The following is a 22,657-nucleotide window of genomic DNA, read 5'->3' on the forward strand; positions in this document are numbered from 1 at the left end:
AGGTGGAGGGATCACCACTGGCTGACAACTGAAGTGAACTGCAGTTAGCATATACCATCTGGGACAACAGATGGCTCATGATCCCTCAATTAATGGCAAGAATCTACAACCAGGGCAAACAGAGAAATGTTCCTGAGCACATCTAGCAGAACACTCTTGCAGATAAGCCTAAAAAGTAGGCAACCTGTTCATGTGCCCATGTTGACTGTCATTGGCATCTCCACCAGTGGGCATTGGACCACTTTTTCTGGACATTGTATGACTAGAGAAGAGTTGCCAAGTCTAATTAAACCAGGTTCCAGATCTATCATGCCAATGGAACAGGTGCATATTCGACAGTGAGCAGGTGAATAGCTGCAACCAGACTACATAGTCTGAGAAAAACAGGACAGCAGTAGTGGTATCAAGGTTTGTAAATGGTTTCATGCACATTACTGGTCCCTTTCATCCCCACTGAACCACTACCAGATCCTACCTTTGCATTTCAGCTCAAGCTGTGCCCTATATGGTGACCACATATTTGGATGGCACTGGACTCTTTCAATAAAACAACACCCTATATCACAGGGCTTGCACTGTGCAGGAATAGTTCAAGGATCATGTCCAAGCATCTCATGTGCTCCACTGGCTGCCAAATTCCACTACACCAACCCATCCAACATATGTGGGATGTGGTCAAATGCAGTCCCCACCTGTCCATGCCAGTGCCTCACTCCAGGACACCCTCCAGTTTTGGAGTCAACGACACACCAGGAATAAGTGGTTATCACAGCAAAAGGCAGTCCAACTTGCTATTAGATAGGTGACCACAATGTTTTGGCCCATGCAAAGATGGGCTTATTTCCAGTGTTTGCCAGACACCAATTCTACAAGCAAGTTAAAATTATATGACCAATTTCATTCAGTTGAACTAGAATTCATGCTCAGAAGACTGAATGCATGACCATCTCAACTTGAATCTACTAGAGGAGTCAATTTATTTTAATTAAATTAATTTAATTCCCCTATGAAAGTGTTGCCAATCATTCAATCCATCCTACTGATATTAGAAAAACTGATTCCATGTTCACCAACCATACAGTTGCACGCTAAGATGTAAGAAATATAATCTATATCTGGATTTGTATTTTCTCAACAGATCTTTTCTTTTTACAAGAGTTGTTGAGGAACAATTATTTAAAAAAAAGACAATCGACTGATTTTATTTTCTTTTTTTTAAAAACAGCTTCAGTTCAATCTGTATTTATGTTCAATCTCCACGATCCATATACGCTCAGTATGGCGTTCCCTGTACATTTAATTTAATTCACTTATAGATCCCTCTAGCTGTGTGAATTGGATATTGTATGTCTTTCTGTTGAGATAAGAATTTTTACATTTTTACATATGAGTATATCAAGTCAATATACAATGAGATGTGATGGAACTTCAAAGGTTTTCTCCATTAACTTTTAATACTATAAGATACCTGCTATGTTAAAATAAGACTATAAAATTACTATTACATAACTAATACCTTGATGTAGCCATTGGAAGAGGAGGCCAACATTGGAGTAAATTTGCTAATGTTGTTAACTGTTTCACAGTATCAGATAATGAAAGCAACTTGTCAAACAGAGCTTGTCTCTTGCTGTCACTAGCAACACACTCTTCAGATACCTGAAATTGGAGAATTCAAATTAGTCAAATTATTAATATAACTTTATCTCTACAAACTTAATAATTTTATTATTAGAAGAAGCACCCTGAAATGATTTGTAGTATTACTGCATACAGGTCTGGAAGCTTCATCTTAGGAAGGATGTACAGTTGCTAGAACAAGTGCAGAGAAGGGCAACAAGGCTGGTGAGGGGAACAAAGGGGTGCTCTTATGAAGAAAGGTTTAAGTTCTGCAAATTGCAGCATCTGCAAATTAGGTACCTGCGAGGTGATCTGATTGAGGCGTATAAGGCCTTGAATGGATTGAGCAGGCTCAATGCTGATGGGATTCTTCCTCTTGCTCACATTACAAACCTGAGAGGGCATAAACTGAAATTGAGGAAAGACAGTTGGCGAATAGATGTGTGGAAATTTGCCATTAGCCAGCGGGTAGTTGATTGCTGGAACAAATTTCTATATGTTGTTGTGGACGTTGATAGCTTAAATAAATTCAAGGAAGAAGTGGACAAACGTTTGGAGCGAATGGATGGGTGAAATAGGAAGGAGTATTTTTTTTTTTTTTTTTTTTTTTTGGCTGATGCCGTATAAGCTTGCTTTCTTGTATCATATGCCTCTATTACTGCTAAATTCCCATTTTTTGCCTAGAAATTAAATCTACTTTTAATTTACATATTATTTAATCATAAATGATAAAATTGGAAGGGGAAGGCCATTGGAAGAGGAGGCCAACATTGGAGTAAATTTGCTAACGTTGTTAACTGTTTCACAGTATCAGATAATGAAAGCAACTTGTCAAACAGAGCTTGTCTCTTGCTGTCACTAGCAACACACTTCAGATACCTGAAATTGGAGAATTCAAATTAGTCAAATTATTAATATAACTTTATCTCTACAAACTTAATAATTTTATTATTAGAAGAAGCACCCTGAAATGATTTGTAGTATTACTGCATATAGGTCTGGACCATTATATTTTTCCTTGCCAATCTAAACAACTAAACTGAAAACTTCTGGGAATAAGTATTTTTTTATATAAAAGAAAAGCCAATTTGGTTAACCTGTAATACTGAAGATACTTTTCTTTCCCCAACCCTCACCAAATTGAATGTGTAAATCAATATCTTTCAAATGCAGTACAAAATAGCAACTTTTCTCCTATCTTTACTAATTACATAATAATAACAAAATAAGTCTTAATTAACTGAAGAACAGATGATTATGACCTGTTCCTCCTCTGAATTCTTCATAATAATATCATACTTGAGGAAAATAAATAAAACAAGTCAATCGATCAATTTGATTGATATATCATACTCATACTGGTCTGTAGTGAAGTGGTCAAGTATGGAAGAGCAGTAATTCACAGGCATTTGAGTGGATGTGGTCCCAGCCCATCCAACAGTTAAATACAGTTAATGACTGTATTCACTGTCAAAAAATTAATGTAGACCCCTCTGACCTAGTGATCATGCTAGAGTATAAGCCTTTATATACATTCCATCAAACATGGCTTCACAACAAAATAAACGGATCTCATTCCTCAGAAAGCCTGTGGACTACTACCTATGGCAGCAGCAGGAAGACCAGCTCAATGGCTGAGGGTGCTAAGAATCACCAAGCTGGATCAGGCTAATTTTGAAGTTTAGACATTGCAACACTTAAAATTTGGTCTGTGAGTGCTGACTCATGCCTGGAAGAACAAGAACAAGAGCTGAAAAACATCAATTGGGGCATTAGCAAAGGCACATTATGCAAGAAAGCAAGCTTATATAGCATCAGCCAAAAACAAAAAACAAACAAAAAAAACTCTTATTTCACCCATCCACTTGCTCCAAAAGTTTGTCTAGTTCTGCTTTGAATCTATTTAAGCTATCAACTTCTATGACAGATGTAAGTTTGTTCCAGCAATCAACCACCTGCTGGCTAAAGGCAAACTTCTGCACATACATCCCAAAACTGACTTTCCTCAATTTCAATTTATGCCCTCATGGGCAATTATTCTAAGCAAGAGGAAAAATCCCATCAGCATTGAGCATGTTCAAACCATTCAAGGCTTTGTACACCTCAATCACATCACCTCACAGGTGCCTAGTCTCCAGACACTGTAATTTATAAAACTTAAGCCTTTTTTGTAAGAAAACCCTTTGTTCCATTCATTAATCTTGTTGCCCTTCTCTGTACTCTTTCCAACAGCTCTACATCCTTCTTAAAATGAGACCTCCAGACCTGTACACAGTACTCAAAGCATGGCCTGACCATTGCTTTATACAAGGGGATAATCACCTCTTTATCCCAGCTAGAAAAAATTGTATATATCATTGACAAGACACCATGAGCTACTCTTGCAGACCATCTGACTTGATCAGAAAACTTCATATCTGCCTGCACAATTAACCTCAGGTCCTTTTCACTCTCTACCACTGTCAATCACAGAGTTGATACGTTACTCTAGGGTTACTGCTTCCCATATGCAGTACTTTACACTTGTCAATGTTAAACTTCAGTTGCCACCTCTCAGCCCATCTGCTCAACTTTTCTAGATCCTGTTGCAGCAGCATACTGTCATTAACAAGATAAACATAAGAAAACCACCTAGGGTGGATGGAATCTATCCAGTTATATTAAAGGAGGTAGCAAAGGAAGTAAGTAAACCCTTAGCCCTAATTATGAGAGCTTCCATGTACTGGAGATATGTAAATGTGACCCTAATCCACAAAGGAGGATCAAAGGGAGACACAGATAGTTACAGACACTTTAGTTTAACTTCTGTTCCAGTGAAATTAATGGAGGGACTGGTTAAAGAAGCATTGCAGGATCATCTAGACAAGACTTCAATTATAGGTTGGACACAGCATGAATTTGTTAAGGAGCAGCCCTGTCTGACCAATTTGATTGGATACTATGATGTAGCCACAAAGGAACTGGATGCAAAGAATAATTTTGATATCGCATATTTGGATCTTAGAAAGGCTTTTGATGCTGTTGCATGTGGGAAGATGCTGCATGTATTGGAGGTAAATTCCTGCTATGGCTAAAGGGATGGTTGAGTAGAACAAGCCAGAGAGTGGTAATCAACGGACACAGCTCTTCATGGACTAATATTATTAGTGGAGTCCCCCAGTTTTTCAGTGTTGCGTTCATTGTTGTTTTCTGTATTCATTAATGATATTGATGATGGTATATCAGGCTTAATGTCCAAGTTTGCAAACAATACAAAGGTCAGCAGGGTTGTTAATGACAGTATGCTGCTGCAACAGGATCTAGAAAAGTTGAGCAGATGGGCTGAGAGGTGGCAACTGAAGTTTAACATTGACAAGTGTAAAGTACTGCATATGGGAAGCAGTAACCCTAGAGTAACGTATCAACTCTGTGATTGACAGTGGTAGAGAGTGAAAAGGACCTGAGGTTAATTGTGCAGGCAGATATGAAGTTTTCTGATCAAGCCTTGAATGGTCTGAGCATGCTCAGTGCTGATGGGATTCTTCCTCTTGCTCAGAATAATCGCCTGAGAGGGCATAAATTCAAATTGAGGAAGGATAGTTGCAGGATGGATGTGCAGAAGTTTGCCTTTAGCCAGTGGATGATTGATTGCTGGAACAAACTTCCTTCTGTTGTTGTAGAAGTTGATATCTTAAATAGATTCAAGGCAGAATTAGACAAACATTTGGAACTAGTGGATGGGTGAAATGAGAAATGTTTTTTTTCTTTTCGCTGATGCTATAAAAGCTTGTTTTCTTGCATTGTGGCTTTGCTAATGCTAATGCTCACAGAAAAGCTATTATATATAATTTATAATTTTTTGTATCACATGAGGTTTAAAATAAAATAAAAGAGGATGGCCAATATCATTTATCTTAGTGATAGATCAATAATTTTTGCTACCATTATATTACATGCCAATTACATTTAAGATTTATTAAGTAAGAAATTTTATATTAGAAAACAGGCCTTGAGCTTCAGGTTGCATATCATACAATTTTCTAGTGATGATGACTAACCGAGTTAAAATAAATTTATTGAAATAAATAAATAATATATACATAAAATACTAAAACTGAGATAAAATATAAAATAAAATAAAAGCATTAAAATACAATACGGTAAAAGCGTTAAAATACACATTAGCTTTCGAGATGAAGTGCCTCTTCATCGTAGCCGCAGGCCACTCCGAGTGCCCATGCTAACCACAGTCCACTGGCGACAGCACCAACAATAGGCATGCGAGCATCGAAACTGGACCTTGAGTGATTAGAAGGTCATCTGGTCCGATGAATCACATTTCCTCTTGCACCATGTGGGCGGCCAGGTACATGTGCATTGTTTACCTGGGGAAGTGATGGTGCTTGGATGTACTGTGTGATGAAAACAAGCCAGTGGTGGCGGTGTCATATGCTTTGGGCAACGTTCTGCTGGGATACCCTGGGATCCAGTTATCCATGTGCCGGGCACTCTGATGTCTACCACCTACCTAAACATCATTTCTGACCAGGTACACCCTTTCATGGCAACAGTCTTCCCCTCTGGGGGTGCAGTCTTTCAGCAGGATAATGCACCATGCCACACCGCCCGGATTGTTCGAGACTGGTTCGCGGAACATGAGGAAGACTTCCAGGTATTCTCCTGGCCTCCAAATTCCCCAGACATCAATCTCATCGAGCATCTGTGGTTTGTGTTGGACAGCAACTCCGATCTGCGGCGTCTCAACCACAGACCTTACAGGAGTTAAAGGGTCTGCTGGTTACCTGCTGATACCAGATATTACAAGACACATTTAGAAATCTTGTAGTGCCCATGCCTTGCCAGGTATGAGCTGTTTTGGCTGCACACGGAGGAACATCATATTAGGTAGGTGGTCTTAATGTTTTGGCTCATCAGTGTATATAGTACCAAAGTACAAAGGATAACTGAATCAAATTTCAGAAGTAAAAAATTCCAAAATATCTCCTTTGCCAAAAGTTATCAAAAGTTGAAATGTTAAATTTAGAGAAAGAATAAAATAGAAACAAGAAGTACTGATAGAAGTATGTTGTATATAAAGATAAATAGACTCTGGGAAGAAGGAGAAGAGCGAATTCGACTGCTGATACTCCATCTTTTCAGGAGAAGCTAGAGGCACTCCATCAGATAAAGGAAGAAGGCAGTGTTTTGATAACTGCTCAATCCAGCAAATTTAGTCCCTACACTTGAATGGGTTGAGCATGCTGAATTCTGATGGGATTCTTCCACTTACTCAGATTATGAACCTGAGAGGGACATAAATTCAAGTTGAGGAAAGACAGTTGTAGAATAGATATGCGGAAATTTGCCTTTGCCCAGTGGGCGGTTAATTGCTGGAACAAACTTTCATCTGTCATTGTGGAAGTTGATAGCTTAAATAAATTCAAGGAGGAACCGGACAAACATTTAGAGGGAATGGATGTGCGAATTTTTTTTTTTTTTTTTTTGGCTGATGCTATATAAGCTCATATGCTTAGTTTCTTGCATCACCTGTCTCCATTACTACTACTACTACAGGGCAGACTAACCATTTATCTTCAAATTTTTCAATTGTTTACATGGCACATTATCATGTTTTGCTATATGTATTTAATTGTTGAAAAAAAGCCGTGAATTAGGGTTGAACTTGAAAGTGTCTGCAATTCTGCCCAGACACGATAGGAGGGAGTATATGATGAGAGCCCTGTCAATCAATTCGGCCCTGGAGGGATTGTGCAAGGCTCAAGGGGTAGAATTTTTTTCAGCCTGGACTGTACTTGTTAACAGGAGAGATTGCTTCTACAGGGATGGGATACACTTAAATAGAAAGGGTGCAAGAATTTTTGCTGATGCTGTCGAGGCAGTGTTAGGTGGGTCGGAAAACTGCTAGTTGGGGGGGATACAAGGACTAATAGATTAACAGTAGCCACTGGCAGAGGTGGAAGTGATTCTTGCACTGCTTCTATTGAAATGAGCAGAAGCCTGAAAAACAAGATGCAGGATATTTCAGAGACTGCTGGTAGTCATTGCGGTACAAGTAAACACATGGGTTGTGTTAGGGTAGCTAAGAATAGAAACAGGTGCATGTATACCTGCGCGTACACCAATGCTAGGAATTTGGTAAATAAATTTGATGAATTTGAGGTATTGCTCAAAACATCAAAGGCAGATATTGTTGGGATATCAGAGACGTGGTGTCACACAGATATAAGTAATGCGGAACTGGAATTTGGGGAATACAATGTGTATAGAAAGGATAGACAGGACAGGAGGGGAGGAGGGGTTATGCTATTAATTAAGAAACACATAAAGTCCAAGGAAGTGAAGCCAGTCGACATCGATGGACAGGGCAGTGTCGAGTCAGTTTGGTGTGACATAAGCATAGGGAAACCAAAATTGAGAGTAGGAGTGTGCTATAGGCCTAATGACTCTGATGAGTATAATAAGATATTGTACAGGGAAATAGAGTGGGCCAGTAAATCAGAGAGTCTTATAATGGATTTTAATTTCCCAGATATTGACTGGAATTTGTGGGTTGGTCACTCGCACACTAGCAAGGCTTTTGTGGATCTATTGGATGATTGTTTTCTACATCAGCATGTTCGTGAGGCAACAAGAGGGAGCAATACTCTTGATCTGATTATCAGTAGTGATTCTTCATGCATTAAGAACCTGCAGATAAATGAACCACTAGGTGGCAGTGATCACAGTGTGTTGAAGTGGGATTTACTCAAGGAGGTAACTACCATCAGAGGTAAAGGGAAGGGTTTTTGTTTTCGTAAAGGAGACTATGATGGTCTGAGACAGTATTTAAATTCTGTACAGTGGGACCAACTGATGATGTTACCAACAGCAAACTCAAAATGGGAAGCATTCAAGGAACTAATCTTGGAGGCTACCAGGCTTTACATACCAACTAAGAAATATTGTTCAAGGTTTAGGCTTAAATGGTTGTCAGATGAACTAATGAGACATGTGGCAGAGAAGAAAAATGCATGGGATACATACAAATTAATGGGTGACATGGAAGCCTATGATAGATATAAGTTGGTCTGTAACCAAGTCACAAAGGAGATTAGGCAGGCAAAGGCAGACTACGAAAAATCCTTGGCAAAGGATGCAAAGAAAAACAGAAAAGAGTTCTTTACATACTTGAACTTGAGAAGGAAAGGGATGAATCAGATTGGTCCACTGGATATTGATGGTTCAACAGTTGAGGATCCTGCTCAGGTGGCTAACAATCTAAACGAGTATTTTGCATCTACATTCATGCATGAGGAGTTATTCAGGAAGGAGAATGATGTAGGTAAAGTAAACATTGGCAATGAGCTGGATGATTTTGTAATAACTGAGAGGAAAGTGGAGGAGAGATTGTTGAGGATAAACATAAAAAAGGCACCTGGGGTGGATGGGATCTATCCAGTTATATTAAAGGAGGCAGCAAAGGAAGTATGCAAACCCCTAGCCATAATTATGAGAGCTTCTTTGGACTCAGGGGAGGTACCCATACACTGGAGATGTGCAAATGTAACCCCAATTCACAAAGGAGGATCAAAGGCTGACACAAGTAATTATAGACCTGTTAGTTTAACTTCTGTTCTAGGTAAATTAATGGAGGCACTGGTTAAAGAAGCACTGCAGGATCATCTAGACAAGAATTCCGTTATAGCTCAGACGCAGCATGGTTTTGTTAAGGGCAGGTCTTGCCTGACCAATTTGATTGGATACTATGATGTAGTCATAAAAGAACTGGATACAGGGAATAACTTTGATATTATATATTTGGATCTTAGAAAGGCTTTCGATACTGTTGCACATGGAAGACTGCTGCACAAATTGGAGCAGTGTGGCATTGGAGGCAAATTGCTGCTATGGATAAGGGGATGGTTGAGTGGCAGAAGACAGAGAGTGGTAATCAATGGACACTGCTCAACGTGGACTAATGTTATTAGTGGAGTTCCTCAAGGTTCAGTGTTGGGTCCGTTGTTGTTTTCGGTGTTTATGAATGATATTGATGATGGGATATCAAGTTTAATGTCCAAGTTTGCAGATGATACAAAGGTTGGCAGGGTCGTTAAGGACCCTACTGACGCTATGCTGCTGCAACAGGATCTGGAAAGGTTGAACAGATGGGCTGAGAGGTGGCAAATGAAGTTTAACATTGACAAATGTAAAGTACTACATATGGGAAACAGTAACCCCAGAGCAACGTATCAACTCTGCGGTACTACACTGACAGTGGTGGAGAATGAAAAGGACCTGGGGGTAATTGTGCAGGCAGATATGAAGTTCTCTGAGCAGTGCAGACGAGTTGCAAGAGTAGCTCATGGTGTCTTGTCAATGATATACAGGAATTTTTCTAGCAGGGATAAGGAGGTGATTATTCCCTTGTATAAGGCAATGGTTAGGCCACATCTTGAGTACTGTATACAGGTCTGGAGGCCTCATTTCAAGAAGGATGTAGAGCTGCTGGAACGGGTACAGAGAAGGGCAACAAGATTAGTAAATGGAACAAAGGGTTGCTCTTACGAAGAAAGGCTTAAGTTTTGCAAATTGCAGAGTCTGGAGACTAGGCACCGGCGAGGTGATCTGATAGAGGTGTATAAGGCTTTGAATGGTTTGAGCATGCTCAATGCCAATGGGATTCTTCATCTTGCTCAGAATAATCACCTCAGAGGGCATAAATTCAAATTGAGGAAGGACGGATGTCGGATAGATGTGCAGAAATTTGCCTTTGGCCAGCGGGTGGTTGGTTGGTGGAACCGACTTCCATCACTTGTTGTTGAAGTTGATAGCCTAAAGAAATTTAAAGCTCAACTGGACAGGTATTTCGAACGAACGGAGGGGTGAAATGGGAGTGGGTTTTTTTTTTTTTTTTTTTTTTTGGCTGATGCTGAATAAGCTTGCTTTCTTGCATCATATGCCTCTACTAATGCTAATGCTAATTTTACTAGGTCCAGTATAATGCTCTTTGAGTCTATTCTAGTCTTGCATTTCTAAAGTTAGCACTTGCTCTGTTCTCAGTGTTACCGACTGTTGCTTCCAATCATTTTGCCTTGTTGCTTGTTAACATGCCTTACTTCTGTAAGGCACACTTTAGAGAAGTATGCTTTACATGCATGCTTTACTTCTGTTATTTTCTTCAAATTTCAGAATTTCACATTTTTCTTCCTATGAATTAACATCAATATCTTCCTATAAAGTGACATTAGTTTGATTACTTCAGATTCCAATAATATTTAATCCTCACCACAGGCATTCATATTTATATGTATGTGCACATTTGTAGTTAATTTCTCTTGAATTCACATGCTTTTCTGGTCAGGAATACATTTATCCACTGGTTATAACAGTGCAGGGACTGCAACCACTGAAACTCGTGCATCCCGCGATGAGGTATTATCAAAAAAAAAAACCGTGTTTTTTATTCATTTTCTAAGTATCTTCTAGCTTCCACTGAAGTGATCATCTTCTATTTTATTCCCCAAGTAATCTATTTCTCACATATAGGCACTACTCTTCCATTGGTATTTTCATCATGTAGTCTGTACTTTATTCTTTCTTTTAATTTTATCATTTCAGCTCATACTAGCTTTAAGATGGTAGTAAAGGAGTGTCACACCAACGTTTCTGAGTCTTTCACATCTAAAATTTCTTTCAGTCATCCTTTTATATTTTGGTACTATATATAAGCAACTTTATTCTATTTCCTTAAATTAACATTTGGGTGTCACTCTGAACTGATTTTTCCAGTGTCATTTTTCCCATCTGGCAAGAATGTTATACATATATTTTATTTCTAACTTCAAAAGGGCCTCTTTGGTTACTCAGCTTTTTGGTTGCTGCTGATCTTCTTTTTGTGCCCAAGCAACTAAGACTACGAGGTATCAGCATATTATGTCTGCAAACTACACATATCCTATGGTTTCCACTTTTGCTTGGGATAAAAAAAAATAATATCATTTCACAAGGCCAGGTAACTTGGCCATTATGAAAAAATGCTCATAAAAATCCCTCCCACCTTGGAGCTGTTCTCATGTGTAGAAATAGTGTTCATGATCACTGTACTACTACTCAGAATGAAGAGGCAAAAAAACTTCAGTGAAAGTACAGTGATCGTAATCACTGTACTATCTGTGAGAGTTGCAGAGTGAAAAGGCTATGTCGGTAGTGAGAAACAGCAACAGTAGGTTTGATAAGAAGTGAACTCACTTCAGGTGTAAAGCTAGATGAATGACATTCTCCCTGGATGATACAGTGGGCACGATGGACAAGCCATATAACAAGGTCAAAGGACCTTGGTGGATGCTGTCCACTTAACTTGAACATTGCAACCACTAACAACCTTCCCTCTATTTTTATTTCTTTAATCTCTAAAATAAGATTTATTTTGCAAAAATCATACCAAATACTTTGGCATGTTTGCAAATAATGCAGAGCTAATTATACAGGAATTTTGCCAGCAGGGATAAGGAGATGATTATCTCCTTGTATAAGGCAATGGTCGGGCTACAGCTTGAGTACTGCATACAGGTCTGGAGGCCTCATTTTAGGAAGGAGGTAGAGCTGATGGAATGAGTACAGAGGAGGGCAATGAGATTGGTGAGAAACAAGAAGAAAGGCTTAAGATCTGCAAATTGCAGTGTCTGGAGACTACTCACATGTGAGGTGATCTGATTAAGGTGTATAAGGCCTTTGAATCGTTTGAGCAAGCTCAGTGCTGATGGGATTCTTCCTCTTGCTCAGATTACGCACCTAAGGGGGCATAAATTCAAACTGAGGAAAGACAGTTGTAGAACAGATATGCAGAAATTTGCCTTTAGCCAACAGGTGGTTGATTGCTGGAACAAGCTTCCATTTGTCGTTGTGAAAGTTGACAGCTTAAATAAATTGAAGGTAGAACTAGACAAACTTTTGTCTAGTATAAGCTTGCTTTCTTGCATCATGCCTCTACTAATGCTAATGCAATAATATAACTACATAATAAATATTTATAAAAAAATAATTACTCTATTAATTCTCTATATGCAGGGACAGCTATGGCCATATTTCCTTACTTCAATTTAATTAAAATATTTTTTTTTCTGTGAGACTGGATTTATGGGTTGCCATCTTTGTAAGTGAAGAGAAACAAATATGAATAAATATTAAATTAATAGAAAAATTTTAAAAAATATATTACTTTTGAATAATAAATACTTCATACCTGTACAGATAGCCATGAAGTACCAACCAGTGCTTGAGTCTTAAACAGCATTAACATATCTGAATCTTCTTGACTAAGGCTAGCATTCTGGACAAAAACAATGTAAGAAAAAATATTTAAAACATTTATTTCTTTGCAAAAATAGCCAATGATGATATTAAGATATTAAGGCATTTTATTCTGTGCAATACTTTTCCAGAGCTGCCAACAAAAAGTAATCCAATCAGATAGGAAGCTTACTTATTTCTGATTACAAAGAGTTATATAAATATATTTAGCCACCAATAGTAGACATTAATTTTACCTATGTACCACTCAATAGACAATGAAAAGTGAACTTACTGCACATGGAAACTAATGTTCAATACCTAAAATAACAAAACTGCAAGATATGCATTCTAGTGGTGCATGTATTCTTCGATATGAAAGAATGCAAAAGTAAACTGTGCCACTAATGGGTAGCTGACTTCTATGCAGATTAACAGCAAAGCAGCTGCTTTTGCTATCCTGCACAAAAAGCATTCTTTGCAAGTAACTAAATCAAATAAACCCATAACTTGTATTCTGAATTCCCTGATTATGTTCTTTTCCAAAGTGTGTTTTAACTTTATTCTCTTTTAATGTGAATATAAAACTTTGATTTTTCATCATCTGGAAATATAAAATTGTTTTATTTTATGAATATCCTTGTTAAATCTTTTAAATAACAGTTTAATCAGTGGCAAAACTATCACATTGCCAGGTTCACTACTACAATGGAGGGGGGGGCTACTCATTTGGTTTGACAACATTATTGAACAGTATGGGTAACCTATAGTTATTTTTATTAATTATTTGATTCAGTGGTGGAATTTTACTCTGTGCAAATACAGGCACTTTCTATTTTACATTTTTCCTTAGTTCATTTCACTCAGGTTGAAAGCCCTAAGCCGACTGGGCTAGCCGGGTGGGTGAAGTGCCTGGCTGGCAACCCAAAGGTCAGGGGTTCGATTCCCGCCTCAGGCTCGGATCAATGTACTGCAAAAAACCTTGGGAGGTGCATTATGGCCACAGAAGCCTATGCGCCAACAACTACAAAAAAAAAAAAAAAAAAAAGCCCCAAAAAAGGACTCTTCCTACAATACATTATTCAACTTATTCTGAATCTGCTAATTTGCTTTCATTACTGTTTTGAGACTATTTTATTTTTTTAAAAATTTCTGTGAATGCTTCTAAAACCTAGTTATATTATTTTATCATTGTCTTCTGTCCCAACTGAACTCTAATCCATTTTAATAATTATATTCTTCACTCAGTCAATTATTAATAAAAATCAGAGCAGGTAAAATTAAAAATTAAAAATGAATTTAAATAAAAAGAGATGTGACCAAAAAGACACTCATGTCAATCACAAACTAAATGAAGATGTTAATTATTTACCCAAGCAACACACACTTGAGAAAGTATGTCACTGAAAATGAAAATCATTTACTTAATTTACAGTTCACACCATTATGAATTATAAACATGAAATACCTGCTAAAATTGATGTTAAACCTATACCGAAAAACCAAAGAGTTATATTCAATGAAATGGCCACTGACAATATTAAAAAGTTGGTGAAAGGTACACAGTGCAGTTCATTACATTTCAGGAGCATTTCATGATTCACAACAAAATAAGTCAACCCACCAAAGTTAAAATTTGATACATCATCAGCCATTTTCAATCCACTGCAGGATGAAGGCCTCTCCAACAACTTTCCAGTTCCTTCTGTTTTGAGCACTGGCCATCCATTTACTACCCACAAACTCGTGAATTTCATCTATTCATCTCCGCCTTTATTATTATTATTATTAATAATATTAGCTATGTGGTGTAAGGAAGCCTGAGGCTTATGCTGCACCAGCTAAAAAAAATTTCTGAATTACAGTGAGAGAGAGAGAGAGAGAGAGAGAGAGAGAGAGAGAGAGAGAGAGAGAGAGAGAGAGAGAGAGAGAGAGAGAGAGAATAAGAGTCAGAAGAACAAGGGAATCACCAAGAAAGAGGAGAATGATGATATCCAGCTCAGGACCTTGTGTGTGCCAAGCCCATACTCACCAGATGTGAGCCCCTGGGGTTAAATCTTTTGTCTTCCAGGTTTTCTTCTAGCTCCTCTTGGGTACCATTCTGTTATTTTCTTAGTCCACCTGTCATCATGTCTTCGAGATATGTGTCCTGCCCAAGACCATTTTAGTTCTTTAGTTTTCATAAGAATGTCCTTCACTTGAGTTTGCTGCCTAATCCACATCTTTCTCTTCTTATCTAACAGTCTGATTCCCAATATAATTCGTTCCATTCTTTGCTGTGTAGTTCTCAGCTTCTCTTCCATTCTTTTGGCGAGTGCCCAAGTTTCATTTCCATAAGTCATGGTGGAGAGTATACATTGGTTCATTATTTTACGTTTCAAACAAACTGGGATATTGCTCTTCAGTATGTGACTATATTTCCTGAATGCTATCCATCCGAAATTTATTCTTCTCTTGACTTCCAGCAAATTATCATTATTACAGCCAGTGACTTCTCCCAGATAAGTATATGTTTCCACCTTTTCAATTACTGCTCCTTCAATCATTATATCTCTTTATGTGGCATACTTGTTCATCATTACATTTGTTTTAGCCATATTCATCTTTAGTCCAAAATCCTTACTAACTCTACATAGCTGATTAAGATTTTCCTCTAATTCTTTGGGATCGTGGCTTATGACCACAATGTCATCTGCAAATCGTAAATGGTTTAGGTACTCTCCATTCACACTGACTCCTTTCTGCGGCCACTATAATCTTCTGAAAGCTTCCTCAAGGGCAGCAGTAAACAGCTTTGGAGATATTGTGTCTCCTTGTCGAACTCCTTTCTCGATTTTAAATTTCTTACTGTCTTTGTCTAGTCTAATAAAGGAGGTAGCACTCTCGTATATATTCTTCAAAATCATAATATGTGGGGTATCTATGCCTTGTCGTTCCAGTGCCCTAAACATTGCCTTATGCTGTATGGAGTCAAATGCCTTTTCATAATCCACAAATGCCAGGCATAATGTGTTTTATATTAATTTGCTTTCTCCATTAGCTGTGATATTATGTGAAGGTGATCCATAGTTGAGAATCCTGTCCTAAAGCCAGCTTGCTCTTTTGGTTGATTCTCATCAAGTAATCTGTTAGTAATGACCCTTGTGAACAACTGTAGATGTGGGATAACAAGCTAATTGGTTTTTAATTTCCAATTTCTGACTTATCTTCTTTCTTATGCAGCAAAACTATGATTGCATTATTCCACCGCTTAGGCATCACACCTTTTCTGATGCACTTTGTGAAGAGCCTTGCCAGTTTTTGGGTTATGTCTCTTCCTCCCAATTTTAGCAACTCTACAGTAACTTCATCTTCCCCCAGGGCTTTCTGATTCTTCATTTTCTTCAATGTATGTTCTACCTCATCAGGAGGAATATCGGGTATGTCGTATGTGTAGCTAATTTGCAATCCATCTTCCCCACTGCTGGCATGATTCCCTCGCTCCTTGTATAATTCTCTATAGTAGTCTCCTGCTATTTGAATTATGCCTTCTCTGCTGTTTATAAGTACACAATCGCTATTCTTCAGTTTCAGTATCATTTGTCTTTCTGTATTACTGCTCGTGGCTGCTGATTTAAATCCTTTGTTTTCCCTTAATGCTTGTTCTACTTTTCTTGTGTTAAATCTTATGTCCTCTCTGAGTCTCTTTCTAATGGCTTTGCATAACTCAATATACTCAATTTTTTCCTTGTCAGTGTTTATCTTGCTCTTCCTTTTTCGCCTTTGGTTCATCATAACAAGTGTTTCTTGACTAATTTTTTCTTCTTTGGATTTCTTTTTCCCTATAGGTTTCGTGGGCTTTATCACTTTCAGAAAGTTGTAATATTCCTCGTCGATATCTTGGTCCTCAGCAGTCTGCAGAGGCTCAAACTTGTTCTTAAGTTCCAGTACATACTGCTTTTTCTCCTCTTCTGTTATCTCAAAGACCTTTATATTATTTACTCGAGTCAGTTTTTTCCTTTCCTTTCCTACATCTATATCAAGTGTACATCTTACCATTCTGTGATCATTTCCAACATTTACCTTATTCAGGATGGTAACATCATTCACAATATATCTTCTGTTAGTGAGGATGAAGTCGATTTCATTAGTTGTTAATCCATTTGGACTCTTCCATGTCCACTTTCTTTTCACCCTTTTCTTGAAAAAAGTGTTCATTACTGAAAATCCTTGAGATTCTGCAAATTCCACAAGTCTTTTGCCTCTTTCATTTCTTTCACCAATTCCAAAATTTCCTCTTTCTGCACTGTTTTGTCTTTTTCCAACCTTAACATTAAAGTCCCCCATAATAATAGTGTAGTGGGTTTTCTGCTCATCTAGAAGACTCAATTTCTGTGTACATTTCTTCAACCTCTTCATCATCATGGCTCGATGTTGGTGCATAAATCATTATAACCTTTAGCTTGTACCTCTTAGAAATCTTGATTATTAGTCTTGACACCCTTGGTGATGTACTTTTGAATTCCAAAATGTTGTTTTTAAAATCTTTATGGACCAGAAACCCAACTCCACCTTCACTCCTTTCACTGTTTCCATTGGTGTACAGCAGATTTCCACTTGCTAAACTTATAAGTGATTCATTTCTTCTTCTTGTTTCAGCCAAACCGATGATATTCCAATTCACATTTTCTAATTCCTTTTCCAGCTCTAATATCCTGTCTTCACCAAGTTCAGTTTCCGTCCATGGCAGCCTGGTCATACCCAGAGATTCTTAATTTGATACAGAGATTCCGAAAATTTTCTAAGTAAACATTGCAATTCTGAAATGGATTGTTCCTGTTCAAATTTATAGCAATATTTTTGTATGAAAAACTGGGGTGATAATGCCTTTAAACCGAACTTTATACGATCCCAAGGGCCAACAGAATATATAACAATATATAACAACTGCATTTTTCTTGTCAATTAATATGAAAACATGCTTTTATTTATTCATGCTTTTATTTTGTGTGTGTGTGTGTGTGTGTGTGTGTGTGTGTGTGTGTGTGTGTGTGTGTGTGTGTGTGTGTGTGTGTGTGTCGGGAGGGGAGGAAGAGGGATGTGAAATCATAAATGGACCAGAAATTTTCCAGAAGAACATGGTATTAAAATTTGACCTCTATCCTTCTTTTTTGTTGTAGAATAATATGTGAAATACAGAAATCTATCCGTACATTTATATGGATAGATTTCTGTTGGGTGCAGAATGGAAGAGACAAAGGATATGTTGAAAATGTGATACAGATTGATTTTGTTTGTTGTTGTTGTTTGTTTGTTATTTGGTTTTTAGGAGCATTAGCAGCTAAGGCCATATTGCTCCGGGAAATGCGGTGGTCATTCCCTGACCTTTCTGCATCCTCCGTATTTGGTGGTGACAGGCTCGAACCCCGGTCTAATCAAGAAGCGTGTGCTATGCACTGCTGCTCCTTCCCACCTGGCTACAGAGGCACCGATACAGATTGAACCTAATGTCTTAAATCAACATCTTAATGTCTGATAACATACTTTTCTTTGGGAGCTGCAAAGAGGAACTTTATTTATTGATTTAAAATTCGTTTTTTATAACCTTTTGTTTAAAATTAGTAGTATAGTAATTATTTGTAATTCTCTGATTAATTTAGTGCATTTCTTCTTTTCTTGGCACTTGTAATTGCTTAAAAAACCACAGTCAGCTTCTGCCACCATTATTTTAGTACACTGAAAAGACAGAATTCGTGGGATACCTGGTTCCTGGGCAACGCAATGCTGTCACCCCTCTCGCTGGTGGCCGAATCCACTGATCAGCAGGTATATAGGTACACTGCATCACCTTTCACATAGACAGTAATTCAATGTCATTATGGATAAACATCACAGTTAACAGACTCTAAAAGAGGGATGATAGTGGGTACTCGACGCATGGTTCACTCTTTCATGGAGATGGTACAGAAATCGCACTATCCCCATTCAACAGTATCAAGAGCGTATCAGGAATGTGCCATTTCCGGAATAACATCTCATCGTGCAGAGCGCTGTGGGAGGAGAAAGGTGGTGGATGAACATGGCTGTCAACACCAGTCTCAACATTGTTTCACCCAAATGGAGAGCGACAGTGACACATATCACCACTGACTTCAAAGAGGGAAGTACTAGAAACATCTTGACCAAGACCATCAGGCGATCGTTAGCCGCAATAGGTTATGGGAGCCGCTGACCCGCCAGAGTCCCATTGCTAACACCACGGCACGGACTCAAAGCCTCAAATGGATGAAAGAATATCACCACTGGACCTTGGATGATTGGAGATGGGTTTCCTGGTCTGATGAGTCCAGTTTACAGTTATTTCGAGTGGACAGGATGGTGCGTATCTGGCAGAAAACGCATGAAGCTATGCACCAGTCATGTCAACAAGGAACTGTTCAGGCAGGTGGATAGTCGATAATGGTCTGGGGCTTGTTCAACTGACACACGTTGGGACCTCTGGTACATCTAGATGCATCTCTGAATGGTCCAAGTTACGTGTCCATCCTTGCAGACCATCTGCATCCCTTCATGGTCTTCGTGCACTCACAGGGTAATGGACTCTTCCAGCAGGACAATGAGCCTCCCCACAGAGACGTGGTGACCATCTGCAATTCTATCCTTATGAAAAATTGTGATGTTACGCATGGTGGGGGGGGGTGGTCTTCATCTGTTTTTAGGTAAGTCTCTTGCAAGCAAAAGCAAACTGGAGGAGGACCTTGATGTCATCAGTATTTTGCCAGAATCCACAACAATTACATTGTAAGAATTTAGCCATTCTTTTTGTTTGGTGGGTCCATCAAGGTGGCTTCTGAGATGCTGATGGCTTACTTTTGTCAGTCTTGGATTTATCTTTTTTGGTGAAGTATGGATGCTGATCCGTGTCCATTTCCTCCTCCACAAAGGATTCCAAGACTGATTCGTCCGGTACCTCCTTATCCTCTACATCTATTGTTTCTAGTATTATGGGTGGCTCTTCCGTCTTTTTTGGCTTTTCTTTACCACTTGTTTTTGGTGGTGGTGGAACACTAAGAGATATGGATATAGGAATGGCAGCTGACTGTGTTTTTTGGGTGGGCTTTTGTGAATGCAATAAATAGCGTGCAATTGGAGTGAATGTCTTTTGGTGGCATAGTCATCTCAGTTTGTGTACCGATAGTGCACTTCGCAGAAACCTTCTGAGCGTATGAAGGCTTCCCGCTATTTATTAGTTGGATGCATTTTCTAACCTCTGGGTAGGAGTTATTCAGCTCTGTTTTTAGTTTTTGGATTTCTTTTCATCCTTCCACCTGCTTACTCTAAAGCATACCACAAGTATGCTCTAGAGTAAGCAGGGTGCTCTCCTTGACAATTTACACAGATTGGTTTGGAAGCTGAACATTCCTTGCTCTCATGGTCTTTCACACCACATCGAGCATAGGCAGGGTTACCATGACAAGCTGTTTGTGAGTGGACGTATTTTTGACATTTAAAACACCTCAGTGGGTTTGGAATATATTCCTCACTGGGTAGTTTAAGTACCCTGCCTTGATGGAACTTGGAGGCTGTGGGGCACTGAATGTTAGGATGAGAACTTGGGTAGGGAAGAGATTCCCATCCTTTCACTTTGATATTCTCTTGACAGCCATCACTCCTTGGTCTTTCAGTTCAGAGCAGATCTCTTCTTCAGAGACATGAAGGTCCCACTCTGATATGACACCTCGTGAAGAGTTCAGAGTTTTGTGAGGCATTACGCTGATCAATATTCCCCCTATGGATGTAGCTTTCAGGATTTTTTTCGCTTGCTTTGTGCTTGAAGTTTTGACTAAAAGATTGCCAGAAGGAAACCGTTTTATGGATTTTGATGATCCTGCCAACCCTTCTAATCCTTTCTGGATGAAGACAGGTGACATCTTCCCAATTGACTTCCCTCCAGTGGAATGGAGAATGAGGAAAAGCGGTGTCACAGATGGTGTTTTAGCCTCAGTTCTGGCTCTTTTAAAATTGGTGCTATTCTCATCTAATCGATTAGATAGGGGCTTTGTTGGGGCCCCAGAAGGAGAAGGATTTATATGAGTAAGATAAAAATTTCCGATGACCTAAGTACCACACCCACCACAGAGCCCTAAAATGGAAGGCCCAATCGTGAACTAACAAGTACTGTGTACACAAATGGGATGCCAAGTTTGCTTAGGAGCACCATACTCACGTTTCCAATAAGACTTGATCCCATCCCAGGACCAAAAGGAGGGAGACATCGGAACGCAGTTGACCCTAGCAGTAAGAACCACCCAGTGATTGATCCCAGTCATGCGGGTCTGGGACCTCTCCTCTTGTCAAAGCAGGGACTGGTGTATTAAGGCTGGGCCCCCTCAACCACCGGGATCCCCCTCTCCGAGTTTCCACGGGTTAAGGCGCACATCTGCACATTCCAGATTCCAGTGATGTAACCCTGGAACCAAGGCATGGGGCTTTATATCCCAGTGATGCTAATCTGGAAGGCCAGCAGCATCACTGGGAGGTCCCCTCACCACGTACAGGTGTCCACGTCGAGGGGTTTATAGAGTGTAATCAGTATTTGAAGAGGCTTATAAATTATAAGTTATATCGATACATATGTGTTTTAATAACTTAACTTTATCAAGTAGTAGTATATAACATACATCATTAACATTCATACAGCTTCTGTACCTGTGATTCGTGTGATTATAGTATCCTGTAACTAATGTAGTGGGATGGCATATTTCTTTGTTTTACCTAATAAACTTTGTTCCAGTAAGGCTATAACTAATTTGAAACTTTGTGAACCTAGTGGTATAGCGCAATAAATATAATGTAAACTTTATAACACAATGTTTTATTGCATTTTGGGATCTATTAGCTTGGTGTGGTATGGTTAAATTAAATTGAATTTAAACAGAAATCATGCCCCAGACTCGAGTAGAAAAGCAATGAGCTCAAAGTAGTGGGAGTGTGTGGTGTGGCTCGGTGGGCAGGGACTATGTTTGTTTGTTATTTGGTTTTTAGGAGCATTAGCAACCAGGGCCATATTGCTTCATGGATATGCAGTGGTCATTCTCTGACCTTTCCACATCCTCCGTATTTGGTGGTCACGGGCTCAAACTCCGGTCTAATCAAGAAGCATGTGCCACGCACTGCTGCTCCTGCCCACCTGGCTACGGAGGCACCAGGGACTATGAAGGGGTCAGTTCCCCTACATATCATGGCCTAATGAAAATAACACTTGTGCAAATTTTGTTGACCTATCTGGAACTGGATGATGAAGCCAGGGGTGGGTGGGATATGTTTGTGCGTGTTTGATGCAAACAATATGAGGAAATTAAGCACAAAATCAGCGTTCTGATGGGCATTTATGAGAGCTTGAAGAAAAGAGTGAATGCCCTCAAAAGCAATTAAAATGGAGGGCACATCAAGCTCTCAGCTGCTCAACTCAATATCAAAGTCTGCAGTTGTGCAGCAGACAACATGGTGGCAATCCCCAAGATAGAAAGCACTAGTCTTGGGAGAAGGTAGTAATTGTAGATAACTCTATTGTCCGGAAAACTGGAAAAATGTTGAGCAAAAAGAATAAGCAGATAGGATCAAAATTTGTCTGTTGGCACAAAAGTAGTTGATGTAGAACAAATACCATTTTTAAGGTGGAAAAAGGTGATATGATATAGTTTTACACATGTGCACTAATGATATTAAGAGTAAGAGAGCTGAAGGTTTAATTAACAAGTACAGGGCAAATACTGAGAAGAAGTTGCAA

At 38.9% G+C, this 22,657-nt stretch overlaps 1 protein-coding gene across 1 annotated transcript in view; it reads right to left on the minus strand.

The window, feature by feature from the left end:
- Positions 1–22,657, minus strand: part of LOC150089359 (NBAS subunit of NRZ tethering complex-like) — a 1,057,261-nt gene that overhangs the window by 47,905 nt on the left and 986,699 nt on the right. Inside the window, exons 54-55 of the mRNA XM_090389247.1 lie at positions 12,842–12,928; positions 1,517–1,659 (exon numbers count right to left, since the gene is read on the minus strand). Of these exons, the coding sequence (XP_090245373.1) occupies positions 1,517–1,659; positions 12,842–12,928 (230 nt within the window). The remainder of the gene's footprint in view (positions 1–1,516; positions 1,660–12,841; positions 12,929–22,657) is intronic.

Source organism: Mastigoproctus giganteus, chromosome 2, assembly GCF_048544385.1.
Source record: "Mastigoproctus giganteus isolate SK-2022 chromosome 2, ASM4854438v1, whole genome shotgun sequence".
NCBI lineage: Eukaryota > Metazoa > Arthropoda > Arachnida > Uropygi > Thelyphonidae > Mastigoproctus > Mastigoproctus giganteus.